Genomic DNA, 22,883 nt, shown 5'->3' with positions numbered 1-22,883 from the left:
CATCAGATCACATACCCCCCACAAGCCACATAACCTCCCCCCCAGTCTAACACTTCTCCCACCAGACATACACTTCCCCCCCAACAGACCCTCCCCCCACAAACCACATATCCCCTTCCCCCCTCAAAACACCCATCCCCCATCCGGTCCCATAATCCCCACAACCCACCTGCCACTCCCCAAATTTAACACTTCCCCCCCCCCAACATACCCTCCTCCCCAAACCACATATCCCCTAACCCCCTCAAGGCCCCCCCCTCCCCCATCAGATCCCATAATCCCACCAACCCTTCCCCAAGTCTAACATTTCTCCCCCCAAAGCCCTTCCCACACCACCACCACTCGTTCCCCCCCCCCAATCAAATCACATCTCCCCACAAATCATGCCCCTCCCCCTGCATCCCATGCCCCCCTCCCTCCTTCTATAAATGGTCCCTGCCCCTTTAAATGCCTGCTGGCATGGGCGGGACTAACCGCTCGCCCGCGAGGCGCGCCGGGCCAATCCGTGCTGGGGGTGTCGGCCGCTGCCCCGCCGCCGCTTGCCCAGGGCCGCGGAGCGCGATGGCTGGGGCGGCGAGGAGCCTGGCGATGGCCGGGCGGGCCTGGACGCTGCGGCGCTGGTACCGCACGGAGCGGGGGGGTGTACGGCTACAGGCCCCGCAAGGCGGAGAGCGGGGGCGCCCCGGAGCCAAGCCGGGTCTTCGTGGGCGGCAGAGCAGGTGGGCGAGTCCCCCGGCCCCAGCGCGTGGGGTGCGTCTGTCTGTTCCGGGGGGTAGAGAACTGTCCGTCCGTCCGTCTGTCTGTCCGTCCTTGGGGGGCACTGTACTGTACTGTACTGCTCCAGTGGGGAGGCGGCTGTCTGTCTGTCCGTCCTTGGGGGGGGGCACTGTACTGTACTGCTCCAGTGGGGAGGCGGCCGGCTGTCTGTCCTGGGGGGGGGGGCACTGTACTGTTCCAGTGGGGAGGCGGCCGGCTGTCTGTCTGTCCTGGGGGGGGGGGGCACTGTACTGTACTGTTCCAGTGGGGAGGCAGCTGTCTGTCTGTCTGTCCGTCCTTGGGGGGGGCACTGTACTGTACTGCTCCAGTGGGGAGGCGGCCGGCTGTCTGTCTGTCCTGGGGGGGGGCACTGTACTGTACTGTTCCAGTGGGGAGGCAGCTGTCTGTCTGTCCGTCCTTGGGGGGGGGCACTGTACTGTTCCAGTGGGGAGGCGGCCGGCTGTCTGTCTGTCCTGGGGGGGGGGCACTGTACTGTACTGTTCCAGTGGGGAGGCGGCCGGCTGTCTGTCTGTCCTGGGGGGGGGCACTGTACTGTACTGTTCCAGTGGGGAGGCGGCCGGCTGTCTGTCTGTCCTGGGGGGGGGGCACTGTACTGTACTGTTCCAGTGGGGAGGCAGCTGTCTGTCTGTCTGTCCGTCCTTGGGGGGGGGCACTGTACTGTACTGCTCCAGTGGGGAGGCGGCCGGCTGTCTGTCTGTCCTGGGGGGGGGGCACTGTACTGTACTGTTCCAGTGGGGAGGCGGCCGGCTGTCTGTCTGTCCTGGGGGGGGGCACTGTACTGTACTGTTCCAGTGGGGAGGCGGCCGGCTGTCTGTCTGTCCTGGGGGGGGGGCACTGTACTGTACTGTTCCAGTGGGGAGGCGGCCGGCTGTCTGTCTGTCCTGGGGGGGGGCACTGTACTGTACTGTTCCAGTGGGGAGGCGGCCGGCTGTCTGTCTGTCCTGGGGGGGGGGCACTGTACTGTACTGTTCCAGTGGGGAGGCAGCTGTCTGTCTGTCTGTCCGTCCTTGGGGGGGGGCACTGTACTGTACTGCTCCAGTGGGGAGGCGGCCGGCTGTCTGTCTGTCCTGGGGGGGGGGCACTGTACTGTACTGTTCCAGTGGGGAGGCGGCCGGCTGTCTGTCTGTCCTGGGGGGGGGCACTGTACTGTACTGTTCCAGTGGGGAGGCGGCCGGCTGTCTGTCTGTCCTGGGGGGGGGGCACTGTACTGTACTGTTCCAGTGGGGAGGCGGCCGGCTGTCTGTCTGTCCTGGGGGGGGGCACTGTACTGTACTGTTCCAGTGGGGAGGCAGCTGTCTGTCTGTCTGTCCGTCCTTGGGGGGGGGGGCACTGTACTGTACTGCTCCAGTGGGGAGGCGGCCGGCTGTCTGTCTGTCCTGGGGGGGGGGCACTGTACTGTACTGTTCCAGTGGGGAGGCGGCTGTCTGTCTGTCCTGGGGGGGGGGCACTGTACTGTTCCAGTGGGGAGGCGGCCGGCTGTCTGTCTGTCCTGGGGGGGGGCACTGTACTGTACTGTTCCAGTGGGGAGGTGGCTGGCTGGCTGTCTGTCCTGGGGGGGGGGCACTGTACTGTTCCAGTGGGGAGGCGGCCGGCTGTCTGTCTGTCCTGGGGGGGGGCACTGTACTGTACTGTTCCAGTGGGGAGGCGGCTGTCTGTCTGTCCTGGGGGGGGGGCACTGTACTGTACTGTACTGGTCCAGTGGGGAGGCGGCTGGCTGTCTGTCCGTCCCTATGTCTGTGCTAGGGTGACCCCATGGCAAATGTGAAAAATGCAAGGGGGGGCAGGGGCCAAGCGGTGCCTATATAAGAAAAAGCCCCAAACATCAGGGACATAAACTCGGGACATCCGGTCACCCTAGTCTGTACTGGGGTTGGTTCACAGCCTCGTTTCTCTGCCTGCCCCTGGTGTATCTTGAGGAGGGGCTGCCTGTCCATGCCGGTTCTGGGGGATGCACCCCTCTCTCCTGAGCTAGCCACTGTGTGTGTGTCGATGGCTTTCCCCGAGACGGGGTCTGCCTTTGCCCACCCCGTCCTGAGGAGCTGTCGCTTAGGGTCCACACTGCGAAGTGAAGGTGTGATTGTAGCCCATGGTGAACATCTCCCTGTTAGCGTTAACGAGGAGCTAGCACGGGGAACAACAGCAGTGTAGATGTGGTGCCAGGGGCTTCAGCACAGGCTAGCAACCAGAGTCCCAAGCTCTCTGGGGGCTTGCAGTCCGGAGGCACAGTTTAGGTGAGTAAAGACATGCTCGAAAGGTGTGGTCCCACTACTTACCCAGTGCCAGAGCCTTTCCCCTCTGCAGAAAAAAATGCCAAGAGTGGGGAAGGACTTTGGCAGGTGGGAAGCAGCAGGGAAAGGAATGGGAAGCTCCCTGCAGCTGGAGCCCTTCCCAGCTGCAGGGAAAATTCCCAGCAGCTGGGGGAGAAGCGTAGGAAAAGTCTCCACTAGCTCCCTGCTAGTAGGGTTGCCAACCTCCCAGGATTGTCCTGGAATCCCTGGAGTTAAAGATTAATCTTTAATTAAAGATTACGTCATGTGGTGAAACCTCTAGGAAGACATCCAACCAAAACTGGCAACCCTACCTGCTGTTGAAATCTTTCTGTAATGTGACAAGGAGCCTTTCTGCTCCTAGAGCCTTTGTTTTCCCCAGTGAAAGGCTGGTATCAAGGAACTACTAAAACTTTCCCCCAGCTGTTTCCTCCCCTTTTCTGTGGGGAAAGACTCTGAGGGGGAGAGGGGGCTGAGGAGGGCTCAGCCTTTCCCCACTGCCTCTCCCCTGCCAGAGACTTTCCAGCAGGAAGCTGCCAGAGCTTTTCCCTGCTGTCTCCCCACTTCCAGAGCCTTTCACTTGTGGCATGTGGCTACGCAAATGCTATACACCTTCGCCAATGGTATGTAGTGTAGATGTAGTCTTAGATGCAACATCTGTACTTCTGTGTTGCATGAATAATCCCGTGTTATATGGTTTTTACAGTGTATGACTATGATTATTTTTCTGCAGGTGACAGGGGACATTCAAAACCTTTGGAAAATCAGGGTCTCAGAGTTCAGGGAAGCTGGGCTGACTAATCAATGGCTTTGAAATCTTGGCTGCAGGCAGTCATGAATCATTGGCTGGCTTTACTGATCACCTGACTTAAGTGCCCGCTGAGATCCCTACAGGGATCTGTACCCTCTGGCACCCTCAAACTATTCCCTCCAAGGAGAGCATGAAGAGGTGGCTCTTGCAGTATTTCCTGGACCACTGGCCCCCTGTCTCTCAGGAGAGTATTATGAGACTCTCTGTGTAAAGTGTTTCTGTCAAAACCAACATTAAAAAGGGGGGAAAGAATTGTTCACATTGACCAGTCATATTAAAAGAAAGTAGTCAAAGGATAAACTTGGTGTGGCTGTTTAGAAGAAATGGAAAAAAGAACCGTTTATTTTCAGTAAGGCAGTTATGGCTGTCATGAGTGTTACTCAGGGCAAGATTAGCTGAGATTCCAGAGCATTTGCCTATTAATCATTCATCTTGGTTGGTTCTGATGATCCTGAAAGCCCTATTCATTACTTCATTTGATCCTATGAGTATCTCTGGCTGAGAATCTGGGTGGAAGAAGTTATGGAAAGCTAATTTGTGTGATGATAGTAGTGTCCTTTGCCTGTTCAATGGGCAGATATTTTGGCAACACTTTAGGCTGGTCTCAAAGATTCACTCTAAATGGTCAGCAGTAAGATCTATCGTCTAATCAAATCCTGCTGGCAGAATTGAATTTTAGAATGATTATCAGTGAAATAACTCTCATGGAGTAAATCTGCACTTGGAGAGTTCCTGCTACATATGAAGTACATATTTTACAGGGCTTAACATTTTATTCGACAGACATTGGACTGAGAGAGTGACTTGACTAAAGATAAGTTTCTCCTGTAGCAACATTCTGGCTGCCCTGGTTGTAACAAGATGTTTTAAAAATAGCATTATGATTATTATAGCAGACAACATATGATTTGATCTGAGGCTCTTGAAGGTGGAGGAATATTATTCCCATGATACAGCTGAGGAAACTGAGGCATCAATTAAGTGATTTCTTCAATGTAACATGGCTAATCGGTGGTAGAGGCAATAAATCAAATCTCCCAACTCCTAAACTGTTGTCTGATCAGTAAGCCTCCTTCCTCATATTTAGGGAAAGAAAGTTAATGTTTTTTCTCTACTGCTTTTTAAATTTAAAATTAAATGTTTTGTCTCTGCAAGAGTGGAGCAGGGAGAGTGACACTTTGCAAAAGGAAAATACAGATCAGTCAAGCAAGAGTGACCTGTTTGGACACATGAGTTTAAGGAAGCACAACAACAGAGTGGCTAAAATTGAGAGTGGCTAAAATTGAGCTTGGCAAACAATTGAGTTGTGTTGGAAAACAAAGGACTTTAGCCTCAAATACTGTTTGTGCAGCATCTTTCTGCAGGACAAAAATTCACATTAAGAACAAAATGTAAAATGAGCCATTTGATACAATTGCAACAGACCCTTCTTGTTGTTTTAGTGATTAAAGGTTGACGCATCTGGTCTATGATGTTAGTTTGCATTTAGTAATATTGTATATTTGATTTCAAGGTCAACTTAATTTTTCGGACAAACTTTGCTAATGTGACAATTTCTGACCTAAAAACAAAGAAGGTGTCATTTTTAGACGCTGCTGATGTCTAATTGCAAATACAGGACTATGGGTTATTCTTCATAATCATCATCATCATGTTCCTATTATGCCTCTGGCATTTAGGGCAGTGACAAAGCTCCTCTACTCCTGTCTGTTTCTGGAAAGTCTTTCAATGGTTCCCCAGCTGTGCCCCAGGTTTTTCAGCTTGGCTTCCACAGCTCTTCGCCATGTTGTTTTCGGGTGGCCTTGTTTTCGCTTGCCTTCAGGTGTCCATCTTCTTGCCACTCTGGTGATGGAATCAGTTTCCATCTGAAGCTCATGAACGATCCATCTCCAATGCCTCCTGGCAATGATGGTGCTCAGATCCTCTTGGCTGCACTGTGTCAATAGATCTTGGTTTGAGATTGTTCTGGGCCAAAAGATACGGAGAATTTTTCTGAGACAGGTTGTATGGAATGAAGACAGTTTGGTCATGTCATACTTTCTCATTCCCCAGCATTCTGCATTATAAAGTAGTATTGAAAGTATGCAGCTCTGATAAATCTTGAGTTTGGTTTGGGTTATTGGGTGTCATTTTTTTTATTTATTTTATTTTTATTTTAAATGAGCTGGATGAATAATTCTGACTAACTTATTTGGATTTTTATTTTCTGATTAGAAATTGTCCTTGAGCAGGTCACCATTTTCTTGGGTGTCGTTTTTGTTTTTGTTTGTTTTAAATTGTTCACTGACTAACTTGAGCAGCTACTACTCAGTTTGCAGTTTACATGGGGAAAAAAAGCATGAAGGCAGCATTGCCCAATGCGGGGGGAGGGATAGCTCAGTGGTTTGAGCATTGGCCTGCTAAACCCAGGGTTGTGAGTTCAATCCTTGGGGGATTGGTCCTGCTTTGAGCAGGGGGTTGGACTAGATGACCTCCTGAGGTCCCTTCCAACCCTGGTAATCTATGATTCTATGATAAGAGTAAGGAATGAGTGTGGCAGTCAGGCCCCTGGATTCTTTCTGGTTTTGCCACTGACTAGCTATGCAACGCAATTTCTTTGAGATTTGAAAATCTAGTTGACTCTTCTGTTACTGAAGAGCTTGCAAAAGGTACAGATTCTGAAGTTAGAATTTAGCCTACAGTTTTGTTGATGGTACACAGGGCAGAATCCTGCTCTGAATCACATCATTCTCTTGATTCAGCAGAGCTAACAGGAATAAAAGCTTGTATTGTTCATCCAGGGAAGTCAGTCTTCAGCATGTACATATATTCTTGAAGGAATTCTGCATGTGCAGAATTCATGTCCTGTGCAGAATTTTTCTTTTCTGCACAGAAAATATATTCTGCCCAAGAAGTGCTGCAGTTCCACCTTTTGCCCTCCGGAGGCTGCTGTGGCGCCAGAACAGACAGCAGTGGCTGACCAGCAGTAACAGCCAGCTGCATTCATCACACCTCCCTGCCTGTGGAGCCAGGTTAGGAGGCACGGGATATGGTGGGGACAGACAGAGTGGGGCATATGAGGCTGCTGAGGGGGAGGGGTGTCGCAGGCTGGGTTTCAAAAGGGCTAGTGTGTGGGGAGAGGGCTCAGGAGCTAGGGGCTGAATTGGAGGGTGGCTGCAGGCCCACGTGGGGATGGGTGGTGTGTAGTTGAGCTGCAGGGCCACATTGGGATGGGGACAGATGTGCCTGACTGAATTGGAGAAGCTAGGAGTCAGTCAGGATCTGCATGCAGGAGGCTCCACAACTTTCTAACAGTCCCTTCCCTCCTCCTCCTAAGCCGCCCCTCCCCTCCGTTCCATACTTCTCCCACCCACACCCAGCAATCCTCCAGGCTAATTCCCAGGCTCCTTCCCTCTCCCTCAGTTCCTCTGTTATCCCTGACTCCCCCAAGCCTCTACGCTGCTTGTGAGGGGTGTGGGAAATGTTTGAGAAATTCATTTAAACTACAATACACAAAGTTCTGTATTAATTTGCCTAGTAAGGAATCTATTTGTCCAAAAAATATAAATATATATACATATATATTTTTCTGAAACTTTTCTTTTATCTGTATTACAAACTTACTTGGTGACCAGTATTTTGAAATAAATTACCAAAATAATTAAAACTGGCATGATTATAGTGAGTTGTTTTGACAAATAAATATGCATAATTTTAAAATATTGTGTGCAGAATTTTTAATTTTTTGGTGCAGAATTCCCCCAGGAGTAATACATGGATTGACAAGGGCATAGAGAATACACTTATAAAGTTTGTGGATGATACCAAGCTGGGAGGGTTGCAAGTGCTTTAGAGGATAGGATTAAAATAGGACAAATCCTGTGTACTCCATTTAGGAAGGAACAATCAATTTCACACACACAATGGGAAATGACTGTGTAAGAAGCAGTACTGCAGAAAGGGACCTGGGGGTCAGAGGGATCACAAGCTAAATGAGTCAATAGTGCAACACTGTTGCAAAAAAAAAAAAAAAAAAGGCAAACATCATGCTGGGATGTATTAGCAGGAGTGTTTGTACGCAAGGCACAAGAAGTAATTCTTCTGTTCTTCACATTGAAATGGCCTCAATTAGAGTGTTGTGTTCAGTTCTGGGTGCCGCATTTCAGGAAAGATGTGGAAAAATTGGAGAAAGTTCAGAGAAGAGCAAGAAAAATGATTAAAGGTCTAGAAAACTTGACCTATGAGGAAAGATTATAATTTTTTTTTCTTCAGTCTGGAGAAGAGAAGACTGAGAGGGGATGTAATCATTTTCAAGAGGTAAACTGTTCTCATTAATCTCTGAGAATAGGACAAGAAGCAATGGGTTTAAATTGCAGCAAGGGAAGTTTAGTTTAGACATCAGGAAAAACTTCCTAACTGTCAGAGTAGTTAAACGTTGGCATAGATTGCCTAGGAGGTTGTGGAATCTCTGTCACTGGAAGTTTTTAAGAGCAGGTTAGACAGTCACCAGTCAGGGATGGTCTAGATAATATTTAGTCCTGCCATGAGTGTGGGGGACTGGAGTAGAAGACCTCTCGAGGTTTCTTCCAGTCCTAGATTCTGTGATTGTATGCAGGCCTGTATTCTGACCACTGAATTGATGCTATTAGGAGTGTATGTGCTAAAATTGTTCTCTGTTTCCCTCTTTATATTTAGCTGATCATGGCCTTGCTCGTTTAGTAACTGCATACTGTGAACATGGCCACAAAGCTGCCAAAATTAACCCTTTGTTTGCTGGCCAAGCTGTGATGGACATGGTACCTGAAATTCGAGTGCTGACAGAAGTGCTTCAGGGACCTTTCAATACCACAGGTAAATCTGCTTCCTGGTGCACAGCTGACTTGTCCTGTGTTTGGAATCTGTCAGACAAAGGAAATGGTTGAGCTTTTTCTTTTTCCTGTTGGATGAAAATGAGATAATACTGCAACATTAGTATGGCATACTGTTTTCATGGTTTTTGTTAAGGTTGAGGGATTTTAAGAGATACAAAGAGAGAGTTTTCAGTATCAATCACTGCTAAAGCCGCAGTTACACCTTTAACTGAGGGAGCCTTCTAGCTGGAAGTGCTGATAAGGGCGTGGTCCTATTTAGTTCAGAAATAACTCAAAATCCTCCGGCTAAAGTAGGCAGGAACTAAAAGCATAGATTAAAATCTCAGCAAACATGCAACAACTTAAATCCTGGTCAGAAATTTGTGCCTGGGACCCACTTCTAACTATAATCACGGAAATTTAAGATGGGAAAAGACCCATTAGACTTGGTCATCTTTTGACCAGTGCAGGATTGTTTCCTGCAGCATTTTATTTTTTTCTGGTACTTTATCTAATCTGCCTTGAAGAGACGCAAACACTGAAACTTCCACCGTGTCCTTCTGGAAGTTAAAATTCCACAGCATCTCGCTGCCTGGTAGGCATTTCCTAATATGCATTCAAAGGTATAAATATTCTCAATACAACACAGGAGTTTATTGAAGGGGCCATCGCACACTGGTCTTGTATTACCTAACAAAAGGCTAGCTGTAATGGGACATGTGGAAATGACATGTGTATGCATCTGATGAAGTGAGCTGTAGCTCACGAAAGCTCATGCTCAAATAAATTGGTTAGTCTCTAAGGTGCCACAAGTCCTCCTTTTCTTTTTGCGAATACAGACTAACACGGCTGTTACTCTGAAACCTTAGGTAACTCTGTAATTGTTAATGTAGCTTTCAGGTTACATATTAATAGTATACCATGTTCAACTACGTTATAAAGCACTACAGTAACAGAGGCACTGTGGCCCAATGGGCACTGGTGTGAAAATCGGAAGAGCTGGCTTCTCTTCCTGGCTCTACCACTCATTCAGTTACCTTGGATCACTCAGATTCTCTGTGTGCCTCATTTCCCCATCTGTGAAGTGAGTATGTCTGGTATTGTATTGCACTAGTGTTTGGGGGGGTCCCAATAATCCATCAGTCTTATTGTGCTAGATGCTATACAAATACATAGTAAAAAGACAACTCTGACTGAAAAAGCTTACAGTGATGCATACCGTTCTTTGGAAGGTGCTCAGAGAACTCTCAATGAAAAGTGCTATAGATGTCTTAATTATTTTTACACCATAGTGTTTTTATAAAGATTCTTGAGAACTTTACCTTCAAATGAAGAATAGAGGGACAGGACACAATATTGTGTTTTCAAATCATTAATCACATTGTTATTGACTATATCACTTTTTTTTTTTTTTTGTCATCACAGGGCTCCTGAACATGGGAAAAGAAGAGGCTTCCTTAGAGGATGTGTTGACTTATCTTGACCATGTATACTGTGGACATATTTCTATAGAAATGAGTCAGCTGTCAAGCTTGGAGGAGAGAGAATGGTTTGCTAAAAGGTTTGAACAATTAAAACAGGAGGCATTTACAACAGAAGAGAGAAAGCATTTGTCTAAAGTGATGCTAGAATCTCAGGTACATTGCATATCTTTATTATTTATATTACAGTAGTTCCTATGAGCCCCAGTCATGGACTGGGACCCATTGTGCTAGGCACTGTATAGGCCTTGCTGGAGCCCTAGCATAACTAGCAGTGTGAACCAAAAGCTGTGAACCGGAGTAGGCGTGGCAGAATAGTAACACACTAAGTGTCCGCTAACCAAAGCAGCACAGTCCTGACCAGGGAGGATGGTACAAAAACACAGATTTCTCAGGTAACTACATAAACTCATTCCTAAGAAAAGGTACAAGAGCACACTGACCCCTCATAAAGATGAGGCGGGGATAACAGGATAATGAATTAGGATGTCTTATTCAAACGAGCAGGTACAAGGGTAGTAACTAACTACATCTGGAGTGTAATAGGTAACTTGTTTCTTTTTAATGTATGAAAGGGGAAGTCATAGGAGGGGCATTTTTATACTAGTCTAGGAGACAGCATCCTCGTGTGCTGGTTGAACTGGTACCTTGTTGCGGGCATACGTCTGTTTAATGTACCCATAGCTCCTATGGCACACTAGGAACGTGCTTCGTTGACAATACACCTGGCTGAGCGCCTTCACCACCAAACCAAGCCTGTGGGCTTTCTTATGAATAACATTGAGGTCTGCTGAATCAACACGCTGCACTGTTTGCTACTGCAGCTGGCACCAGAGCTCCAGGAACAGCATTAACAGCGCTGCAGCAACACTAATAACACACTACAAACATGGGGGGTGGGGGGGGAATCAACCCCCCCCCCAAAAAAAACAAAACAAAAAACAAACACTACTCAACTAGCTTACAGTCTAAATATGGATGTGTTTGAGATGGGGAAGACCTGAGTTTTGTCTGCTGGATGCAGTGTAGAAATGAAATAATTCTTGTTGGAGGGAGTTGTTCACCTTAACTACTGCAGCAATGCTTAAAAGAAAACTGCAGTGCTTTACTCTGTCAGTAGCTGATTGCGTGAGAAACAGTGAGGTATTGCTCTCAAGGAGACTTCAGGCACATGTGCTGCTGTTCCAGTGTTCTGTGTTTCCCTTCCCATTTCACTCTCCCTATTTGTCACTTGTTCCCCTCACCAACAGCTTCTAGTCACAATCTCTCTCAACAGGGAATATTCAGGAAGAAAGCCCTTTATTCTTTAGAGAGAAGGGAAGCTAAATGGGGGCATGATCAGGGTTCTGGCAGTGTTGCTCTGGCGAAGTAGCTGTTTGGATAGCACTGCCAAAGCATTTGGCAAAGCAGCTCTTGCCTCATTCCCAGTGCGTTCTGTAAGGGGCAGTGAAAGGCTCCCTTCTGCGGCCCTAATAAAGTGCGTGGGCTGAGTGTTTGTTTGGGGGACTCTAGCCATATATTTCCATAATGTAAAATTCTGTGGTTTTTTCCATCTTACTTTTTCTCTTGTTCATATAGTGGCACGAGTATTTATATAAAGGTGTCCCTGCTTCTGGCTTTCATGTGGCCCAAATAGGGAGAATTTGAAACTACCCTTTTCTCTGTGCAAATGAGTGTTGTGTGCTACATTGCCTTTTGAAATGCAGTTGGCAGGCTTATTTCCCTCAGTGGCTGTTTCATTAAGGGAATTAGTAAAATCGGGTTTTTTCCTGACCCTACTGAGGTCAATTGCAAATTTTCCTTTGGCTCAGGGTCTAGAGAAGATTGTATAGGAAACGTTGCTCCTGCTGCACTTTTGTGTAAACACTGCAGGAATTTTAAATTCGAGGCTGCTGAGCATTGGCTAACTACAAACAAATGCCAGCCAGCCAGATGCTGAGGCTGTTGCGCGCATGCACACACACACACACACGCGCGTGTGCACACCCCCCCCACCCCCCGAGTGACATAAATTGCACCGGCATAGGTGGTAGTGCGCACAGCGCTATGTTGGCAGGAGAGCGTCTCCCACTGACATAGCTCTCCCATAGACATAATTAAATCACCCCCAACGAGCAGCGGTTGCTTTCTCCCATTGGCACAGAGCGGCTACACGAGAGATCGTACAGTGGCGCAGCTGCATTGGTACAGCTGTGCCGCTGTAAGGTCTCTAGCATAGACATAGCGATATGTTTTCAATCCATAATTGTAAACACTGCGGGAATTTTTTACACTTTAAGGTTTCTCCCAAAACTTTGTTGTACAAAACTAGTGAGGGGAAAAAACTAGACATAGAACTGAGTGTCTTTTCCTCTTCTGTTCCATCTCAACAGTACTTGTGCCTGAGCACCCAGGGCCATGTATAATACTAATCAAAATAATATATTGCATATTGGATCCGAGGATCTTTAAGGGGTTTATGAATGCTAACGAACTTGGGTTCCTAATGCCCCTGTGAAATAAGTAACTTTGCTATAAACACCATTTTCAGATTGAACAAGTTGGCCCTCTTTGCCTCCCTCCACGTTGTGTCATGTTTTTCCTACACCTCCTGATGCATGTATGTGTTCAGGGGGCAAATGCATGTTCTCACATCCTAACATAAAACCAGACAGTGGCTGATCTCTCATTTGATCTCATTCGTAGCCTCTTCTACTAGATTGGGTGTGGTGCTAGTTGGCGAGAAAGATCTGCTGAGACGAGCTGGGGTTTTGTCCAGGTTTATATTCTGCATAGAATTGTGTAACTGTTCAATATTGTGTTAAATGACTTGTAGTCATACTCTGTTTCTATCAGGAGTTTGACCGCTTCTTGGCCACCAAGTTTGCCTCAGTGAAACGTTACAGTGGTGAAGGAGCAGAGAGCATGATGGGTTTTTTCTATGAATTGTTAAAGATGTGCGTGTACAGTGGGGTGACAGACATCATTCTTGGAATGCCTCATCGAGGAAGGCTTAATCTCCTCACTGGGCTGCTTCAGTTTCCACCTGAGGTAAGGGACAGATTTGTCTTACTAGCAGCAGCTTGCTGTTTACTCAGATTTTTTGTGTAATAAGTTTATTTGGCAAGAAAATATCTCATTGCCAGCGCTTGAGTACAAGTGATAAATTGACCTATGTGAGCACATACTTCTTCCTGCCATGGGCTCTGCAGATCTCCCTGTGAAAATACTTAGAGAATTGCAACAAAAGGGCTTAAGTGGCAAGGTCCAAAGGGTTATAGGACTTCACCTCAAAGTGTGTGACTTAAAACAAACAAAAATATCTCCAAAATTTGTAACGTAAATACAAATGTGCATTGTATAACTAATCTTATTTCTGTGCAGTTGATGTTCCGTAAAATGCGTGGCTTAAGTGAGTTTCCAGAGAATTCGCCAGCAATTGGGGATGTCCTGTCCCACCTGACATCCTCTGTAGATCTAGACTTTGGTTCACACCGCCCTCTGCATGTCACCATGTTGCCTAATCCATCACATCTAGAAGCAATTAATCCAGTGGCGGTTGGCAAGACACGCGGAAGGCAACAGTCTCTTCTTGATGGAGATTACTCGCTAGATAGTGCCGCACAACCTGGAGACAAAGTTATCTGCCTGCAGGTACTTGGAGAGCTCAAACAAATTTTCGCAAATGAGTATGAAAGATGATACTTGGTGTAAAGTTTGTAAATCAGAGGAAAGGTGAAGAGCTAGGTTTATTCACTATTAGAAAAAGGAAGATCTCCAGATGACAATGCAGCTGGCATTTTTAAGCATCCCAGTTTTAAGATTTCCAAGCCAATGATCTCTATCTGTACTAGTAGTCTAGTAGTTTTTCTAGTAGTCTTCTTGCTAGTAAGAATGCTTTGAAAGCTGCACACATCTGTTTTCCCTGATGGCCATTTTGCACTTTTTGCAGTTTAAACTGTCATGCTCACCCATTGTTTCTAATCAGGGTGATTAGAGCGTGAAATAGAACCAAGCAGGAACCTTCAATCTCCCAGCCTCTGAAAACATGTCCTTGGAGAAAAACAAACACTGCAGTGTGTATTGGCCATTAGAGTATGTGGTTGTGGTGAGGGGGGAGTCTCAGCACTATACTGTCCTGGTAAATCTTTCCTGGCTACCGAAAGGGGTTCTTTCTCCTTCAGAACTGCATCGAAATTGTGAAAAACCGTCAAAGCTAGTAAGAGTTTTTTTTTTTCTCCGTTCTGTTGAGTCCAAAACTGAGAACTCTGCTCTTAGACTTTTAGAAACTAGGAGTAAATAGGGAACTGGGGAAGAACTATTTCAAGCCAAGAGCAATGAACATGGAAGGCATTAGTGGGGAAATAATTGGAATAAAAGAAATGCCTCAGTTTTGCTTCTGGAGTGGGAGATTGATGGACTGTTTGGAAAAAAGCAGAAAAGAGAGGTTAAGATACTGTTGGGACTGAATGGCCTCATTTACATTTCCAACAAAACTGCATTTGTTGAACTTTTTTCTTTTCTTAAACAGGAAACTTACTTGCATTTTGTTTGGTAAAACATGCCCCTGAGCTTACTGGCCCGTTCCTTCCCTTGCATTAGCTCATGGTCACTCTGGTGTGAAGTTCAGGTTCCAAATTGAACCATGTAACACTTTTTTTTTTTTTTTTTCCTTCCCCTTGCACATTCTGCAAAACTGGGAACGCTGTACAGTGCTCTACTGGATTGATGAAAATTGCACTTTTCCACGTGCAGTTTAGAGAGGATATGGAAAACTCCCTTGTTTGTGTGGCCTTCTTTGTGATACCTCTCCTTGTGGAGGTAACAAGGAAAGTGATCTCATAAACTTAAACGTGTAACTCTTTCTCCTCTTGAAAACAAAGGTGTTCAGGGAGCAACCAGCCCGTTAACCTAGTAGTGGTCTCAGGTCTTCTACCCACTTCTGTTCAACACAAGCCAACTCCCATGTCAGGGATTGCTGTCAGGCTTAGAATAGCTTTGCTATGTTGATGATCATGTGGTGGTTTTTAACAGGGGTTTGGGTTAGTCACTAAAAATAAAGTGAACATAGGACTACAGTGGTTATTGGTTGGGGGCACTCAGCCAGTCAAGAGGGAGAAAATAGGTATAAAGCTCTTCTTCTTTCAGAGTCTTGGTCTTAGAGCCTCACTTCAGGGTTTTTGTTGCACAGCTCCCTGCAAGTTATTTTCTCTCCCCAGTGATAAGTGTAGAAATCTCAAGGCTGGCTTGCTCTAGTTCTCTTTGCTCACTTGCTTTTGGCTAGGGCAGCAGTACTGGCATGGGAGTTGGCAGCTGGCTCCTGCTCTCTGTTTTATGGCTGGTTATAGATGGTGAAAGGGAAGCAGTATAGCTAAAATGGCAGTGAGACTGACAGTGAACCTAGTTCTCCAAGGTCTCCAGATCTTCCTTCACAAAATTTCTGGATGAAGTTCTGTATCCCAAGATTGTAAAAAGGGTCCATTTGGGAGATAAACACATGTAAGTATCCCCCAAACTTCTCCATCTCTTATGCCTGAGAGTTATCAGTTTTTCACCTCGCATTCCTTGACTCCCTCTTTCATTGACACATGCTGTTTAAAGTCCATAAATATGGCCTCCTGATACGTATTTCATTCCAATATCAGCATACAGACCATTTCTCATGAGTGGGATAAGCCTTGTGACATACCATTAGACCGCTGAGGTAACCTATAATAATCTCATTGAAATATGGTTATAAATGGCGGGGGGAATTCCTGTCCATAGTGTAAGACTATAAAATACAGTTATTGCTAGCATGGTTTCAGCTGTAGTCTGGACAGGTCATAAAGCACCTGGCATGAACCACTACAGGAAATGAGAACTGGTCTAGATGGGCTACATTTCTGCTCTGGTGTGGGAATTTATTTGTTTTGAGTCATAATGGGCTTTTAGATATAAATGCGTCTTTGACCATATGTATATGTTGATTTAAGTGTCTTGGGCTCATGGCTTATGTGTCTTGCAGCTTCCACTCATCTACTTTTTGTTTTAAACCTCTTTAAAGGATTTGTTTTTCCTGTAGTTGTAACTTCTGGCCAGGATTGCAGGGCATTCACCTCTAGTTAAGCTTAGACAAGGAGCATTTCCTAAGAATTTTGACATTTTATGGGGGCTTGAGTTTTTGTTTGTTTTTTGTTAAACCAACTTTTATCTTCATCTCTTACCCTCCCAAGATCTCAGCACAGCTGCGTTCTAACTTCAAGATAATTTCAGAAATTCTGTCCAAACCACAAGTCTGAGGAAAGGAAAAGACTCCAGCATCTGGAGCAGTTTTGAGAGAGTTATCAATTTTGTAAGAAGGGGGGAGGAAAATATTGCATAATCTTTTTCCATTCTATGATCAAGCCTCTCTGAATTTGCCATCCACTGTAGTGGAAAAGATCAAACTTCTGCAAGTTCTTGGGTAATGGAACTCTAATCGTGTGTATGACTAATTTTTAATAATTCCTACGGTCTGACCCATTGACCCATCTCTCTGTAATCAAAGTTCACTGACTGAGACTTAAGAATTGACCATCTCTTTTCCTAATTTCACCCCCTTCAGAAGTTATTGAAGTGTAACTTAAGGCTCAGACTATTATTGAAGACTGAGCTGAAGACTTATTGAAGACTAGGAGGGTGGTGAAGCACTGGAATGGGTTACCTAGGGAGGTGGTGGAATCTCCTTCCTTAGAGGTTTTTAAGGTCAGGCTTGACAAAGACCTGCCTGGGATGATTTTGTTGGGGATTGGTCCTCCTTTGAGCAGAGGGTTGGACTAGGTGACCTCCTGAGGTCCCTTCCAACCCTGATATTCTATGATAAATAAGCAGTAGTGGCCTCTTGATCAGGCATTGTCTAGAAACTAGTGGCAGCCAGAGTAGTTGCGGGCCATAAGCAAACCCAACCAAAGGAAATGTCTGACCTGCAGGACATGTTTGTTTTAAACCTTGAAAATATTCTTAAGTTACAATTTTTATTTTATTTTGTTGGTTGTTGTGACTTAAAAGTTGCCGTTAATACAATAATCTTGACATTTCTGTAACTATTGTAAGCAAGGGTCTGAGAGCCAGACCTGCCCTTGACTCTTCTGGCCTTGAGCAAGGCATGTGTGGTCTGACTTTCAGTAGCACTGCGCACCCGCAGATTCTTTTATGGTGGATTTCTCAACATCTCTGAAAATCGGGCCATTAGCCTCTCTGTGCCTCCAGGTTCCCCTTCCTCAAAGTAGGGGTTGTGCCTGTTGTGAGGATTTAATTAGCTATGATGATTTTAATTAGAAGAAGCCTTCTATGACAGTGGTAGGTGACTACCATGGGGAAGAGATTTCAGTCCACCAATTTTTAAAATCCTAATTACAGCAATTAAAACATCGGCCAACATTATTTTATTTCCTCCCTCAAATGTAATATGGAGGCTGCCAGAAAAATCCTGTACTGCATTGCTGGGTGGTCTATATAAACATAAACTTATTTCTCCAGGAGTTGTTTTATGGAAACAACTAGGTGTAGCCTGTTCATGTCAAGGCATTTCAAAGGACATCCTAGATTTGAGAAGCATATGAGACATGCACGTTTTTTTCCCGTTTCTCCCCCCCCCAACCCCAGTAAATTCTAGGAGGACTCAAATGCCATGGGCAGAATTGAAAGTGATGCTCATGGCTGATACCAGTGAGGCTGGTTTTTGTTTATCCCCTTAGATTTTGCCACCAGATTCCATTACCCGGACCCATCCATCTCTTTTGTACAAATAAAACCTTCCCTAACCTTAGCCCCATGTCACACATGCCCTAATAATTGATTTCCCACTAGACACCCTCCTGCCTTCTAATTTTTCTGTTTTTCTTTGGGGGTGGGGGGAATGGCCAAACTTACTTCCCATGGAAGAGTCTCTGATTCCCTTTCATCACCTAATCTCCTTGACACCCACAATGTGCACTTTCTTCTTCCCTCCTTCTGAATAAAATGACCACTGTGTAATGAAACCTTCACTAAGGCTTTGTCTACTTTAGCACTTTTGTTGGCAAGACACACCCCTGACTGATATAAGCGTCACTGACAAAAGCGCCGGTGTGGACAGCGCTATGTCAGTGGGAGACACGCTTCCGCCGACATAACTTCCTCTGCCCATTGGGGGTAGTTTAATTATGCCGGCTGGCATAGAGCTGCTACACAGGAGACTTTGCAGTGGTACAGCTCTGCTGCTGTATGGTCCATACTGTAGACATAGCTTAAGGGCCTACCTTCAGTAGAGACAGGAAGGATGGAACAGTAGCTGGGGCATGAGCCTGGGGCTCAGGAGACCCAGATTGAATTTTCTGTTCTGCTACAGACTTCCTGTGTGACCTTGGGCAAGTCACTGTCTGTGCTTCAGTTTTACAGATGGGGGAAGAATAGTATTTCCTTAGCTCACGGTGGGGTTGAGGCATTCAAGATTCTAAGGCAATCCGATACTATAGTAAGAGGGTGGGGCATATAAAATACCGTAAGTTAAGTAACAGGCAGCCTCATGCCTTACATGACCCTTTGACATGGTTTCCATTATAATCAGGATCCTCTTATTAAAGTCTTGTCTTCTAGTTGAAGCCTGGCCTGTGGTAGAATTCACCCTTTTTTTGGATACTTCTGAACTATCCCTGCCAGTGACAACTTATTTCAGAGGCTCATCAAAATGCTTCCGAAGAGCAAGTCCTTTGCCTTTGGAGTGCACTAGATAGCACCAAGTATCCGGTGTTCAAAAACAAATAATCCTTGAGGAATCATCCCTTACAGTGTGTCTCATTCCCTTCCGGTCCATTTCCCATTACAGAAGCCGAACGGTTTTCTCTCCTATCAACGTGCACTGGAGTTCTCAGAAACAAAGTATAAATTTAACACCAAAGTACACATGAGAAGTTTTACTACTGGAGGAAATCTGGGCCAAAAAATTAAACTCTGTGCACAGTATTTTAAAATGCTGCATATTTTATTTGTCAAAATAACACCGTATAATGATGCTCCCATCGGCAGCTGGGGCTCCCGCTGGCAGCCCTGGGTTGGGGTGGAATCACAAATTCTATGGGGAACATTAATTCTGTGCAAACTCTGCATTGTGCAGTGGCACAGAACTTCAGCAGGAATCAAGTTTGCTTGCAAAGTGGATTTGCTGCTTTCCTTGGTTGTAGAGCAGGGAGCACTCTGTTTTTCATACTCCTGGTGTGCAGATTAAAGAGGCTTTTTTTGGTAATAATTCAGAGTCAGCCTTCTGTGGATGACGCTTGTTAAAATATTAGCATCAAATCATTGAGTATAACTTGGTTCATCCTTTAGTTTAAGACCAAGATTATTAAGCAACTTGCTGGTGCATTGAGTGATTGTTTATTACGAGTTTCACTGTATTTCATTCCTTTCCGTTTTCTTGCACCTTAAGTAGACTGGAAGACCCAAGAAGCTTTTTCTTCAGTAGAATGAAATGTCATGGCTGGAGGCTAGCTGGTTACTGAGGGGGGAAGATTTAAGTAGAAAGAGGGCATGAGACTTAAATTCTCAAATATCAAATGTCCTGTAAACTTGTGTGCTGGGTTCTGAGGAGCCTTTTTCAGTGACACACTCTGAAGGTCTTGGGATGAGACCAGAGCATTGGCCGACAAGCCTTTTCACTTGCTTTAGTGTGTGTACTGGAATGAAGCTGGTGCTATTGAGTGGGACCATGCGAAATGGAGGCTTTTGGAGAGCAGCAAAACAGCTGGAGCAAGAAGTGAAATCCTTTCAGAGATGCCAGAAACTTGCCACGGTTCATTTCTAAATTTGCAGAAGGAATGTCAGGGTCAGGAGTAGAAACGGAACTGAATGCTGGGGGTCTCCCTTGTAATGAATAACACTGCTCATCTGTGATGCCCCCTTGTAAAGATGAACTGAAAAGTTTTATTAGAACTACTGAAAATCCAGAGGTTTCATGTCACCAGGGCTTCACATGCACATTTTCTTCAATTGTGATGTGGCTAGGTTTGTATCTATAGAGTATCTGAGTCTGCGGATCCTGAATCTGAAGGTAAGACCCTCACCTGGTTTTACCTAGCAGCTTCCTAAAACTTCTAATCTTTAATGATTTTGACGATAGAGGGAGGCTTTAATAGAACCTCAGTATGAACCACACTGAATTCTGGGGATGTTTGGATTCAAGCTCTGCAACTAAAGACTCCAGTTTCAATGCAAACCTGTAATTGAGCCCAGTGTTTTCAACTTTTTCAAAAACCTGGGCTGTTTGTAACTTTTTAAATAAATTTTCTTCAAATATGTTTTTAAGCCTACCTGTATCTCCTGTTCATTTAGGGTCTTCAGTAGCTCTCAGTCCCTTTTAAAAACCTTTTATCTTCATTTATGTTTGTTTTTTCATCCCTTTTTTATCCTTTCTCCATATCTCTATTCTATGCCTCTATTTACTGAAGTGTAGACAGACAGAAGCCATGTATATTTTGGCCTGCAACATTTAATTTTTGGGGGAGGGGCAGTGTATCAGATGGTGACTGACTTAATTTTGTTCACTGATCTTTTACTGCAAATCTACTGCAGACTAACAACTGTCACACTTGACCAACCATGTTAGGTTATAATGCTGTGTGTAATGATAAAGTCTATTTTAAGAGATTATAGGTTTGCTCCGAGCAGTTAACAGATCAGCCAATGTGTGCACAGTTGCTGGCCGTGACTCTTCCTTGGAGTTAAAAGATTATATAAAATCTATCAAATTAGCATGGGAGTGAGTGACTGGTATTATTAGGGCTGTATGATCACTCTGAAAGATCTTGTGTAATGAATTTTTTCTCATTGTGACATCTTTCAGCATGGCTACTAACAAATCCTTTTCTGTCTCCTTCTTCTATAATTTAGGTTCATGGTGATGCTGCTTTCTCTGGTCAAGGGATTGTTCCTGAAACGTTGACACTCTCTAATCTCCCACATTTCAGAGTTGGTGGAAGCATCCATTTGATTGTTAATAATCAGCTGGGTTACACAACTCCTCCAGAGCGAGGAAGATCGTCGCTATACTGTAGTGATATTGGTATGTGTAAAAGGGTCACCACACAAGTGGTTATGTAACCTGTGTAAAAGAAATTTAAACTCCCCAGTGTGAATGTCAAGTACAAATTCCTCTTTGGATTTTCACAGATAGTGTTTATGAATCCCAGGGAATCTTTTTCCACACTTACGATGAATTAGGTAAATTGGACTTGTTAATAGAGTAGAATACACTTTGCTAATAATAATAATAATTTAAACACAAAAAATTGTTTTCATGCACTTCATGACAAAGACAAAGACATGGTTGTGACATGGTTTATTACCCATTTGAGTCCTTGGAGAGCGATCAGGTCAGAGAACTGTGGTACTCCTGGGATTCTATGTGGAGAGGAAAAAAATCACCAGAAGGGCCAGGGAAATAGCAGGAGCATGTTAACTTCCCTGGAACATCTAAATGGAACATCTAAAAGGAAGTACAAGCGAACAGCTGGGAACTAGCTAATTTTCTGCCTAGACAGTCTAGTTGCCACACAGAGGGAAGGGAGCTCTAATGTGAGTTTGGGGTTTTCTTCCGCTTATTTGAAAAGACTTTGATTCTGACAAACCTGTCTGGGATCTGCTGGGAGCAACAGAGCATGAGTGGATTAGGGGAAGGACTGCTTCTGACCAAGGAAATTCTGTATAGATTTCAGATAAACCCTGCTTCAGGTTAAAAATTGTATTTTGTTTCTCTGCTGGAGCAAGAGGCAACCAAAAGACTGCCAGCCTGGGAAGGCTTTAGTTTCCATCCAGAATGAGAGGATTTAGAGACTGTGTGCACAAAACCTGTTAGAAGCTTTACTTCACTCTGGAACCATACTGTGGACCCATTTGCACACATGCACAGGGTTGAGGTGATTGTAACAACCACAAAGACTCTTCTCCCTGCTCGCATGGGCAGGATCTCTCTGGATTTTTTTGGCCTCTCTCTGATGCACTGAGCAGAGATCACATGTTGGGTTCCAGTGAGCATATCCCATGTGCTCATTCTCCTGTGATTGCAAAGGGTAGGGAGCACTTTGTTAGATCTTGCCCTGAGTTTGACTCAGAAATCCATATGTTGAACTTCTGTTCAGGTAAGATAATTGGGTGTGCAGTTATCCATGTGAATGGTGATGATGCTGAAGAAGTCATCCGAGCGACGCGATTAGCTGTTGAATACCAGCGTCACTTCCGCAGGGATGTGATTGTAGACTTGCTGTGCTACAGACAGTGGGGCCACAATGAACTCGATGAGCCATTCTTCACCAACCCCAGCATGTATAAAATCATCAGGTAGGTTGATGCTAGCAAAGGAAGGTGTATAACTCATGCCTAAACCAGCTGCAGTAATGATCAGTTTATCCTCAATTGTAACAGAAGCCTCTATGAAATTTAAGGTCCCTGTTTACATGGCACATTCTGTCCTGCTGTTGGCAATGGTGCACCAGCATCTGTGTTTGCAGCAGGGTCAGTACTAGTGTGGACATGGCTATGCTCTTTGGAGCACACTGTCAAGACATCTTGCATATTAAAGAGAAACTGGGCATTACTGATGATGGTGTTAGTGCTTGAATATGCAGTTTGATGCTCCTTTGAAGAACAAGTTAATATAGTCCATCTGCATTTTAAAACTTCCCAGTAGCTATTCTTGATTGGTTTGCCCTTTGCTCATGAGCGTCTGGGATTCAGGACACAGACA

At 45.3% G+C, this 22,883-nt stretch overlaps 1 protein-coding gene across 1 annotated transcript in view; it reads left to right on the top strand.

Annotated features, from left to right (window-relative positions):
- Positions 1–510: 510 nt before the first annotated feature.
- DHTKD1 (dehydrogenase E1 and transketolase domain containing 1) overlaps positions 511–22,883 on the top strand; it is a 48,549-nt gene continuing 26,176 nt past the window's right edge. The window contains 8 exon segments of the mRNA XM_073328752.1: positions 511–636; positions 638–719; positions 8,530–8,685; positions 10,110–10,321; positions 13,001–13,195; positions 13,529–13,798; positions 21,032–21,203; positions 22,279–22,477. Of these exon segments, the coding sequence (XP_073184853.1) occupies positions 562–636; positions 638–719; positions 8,530–8,685; positions 10,110–10,321; positions 13,001–13,195; positions 13,529–13,798; positions 21,032–21,203; positions 22,279–22,477 (1,361 nt within the window). The 5' untranslated portion in view covers positions 511–561.

Source organism: Lepidochelys kempii, chromosome 1 (assembly GCF_965140265.1).
Source record: "Lepidochelys kempii isolate rLepKem1 chromosome 1, rLepKem1.hap2, whole genome shotgun sequence".
Taxonomy (NCBI): domain Eukaryota; kingdom Metazoa; phylum Chordata; order Testudines; family Cheloniidae; genus Lepidochelys; species Lepidochelys kempii.
This window is presented reverse-complemented; position numbering and strand designations above follow the sequence as displayed.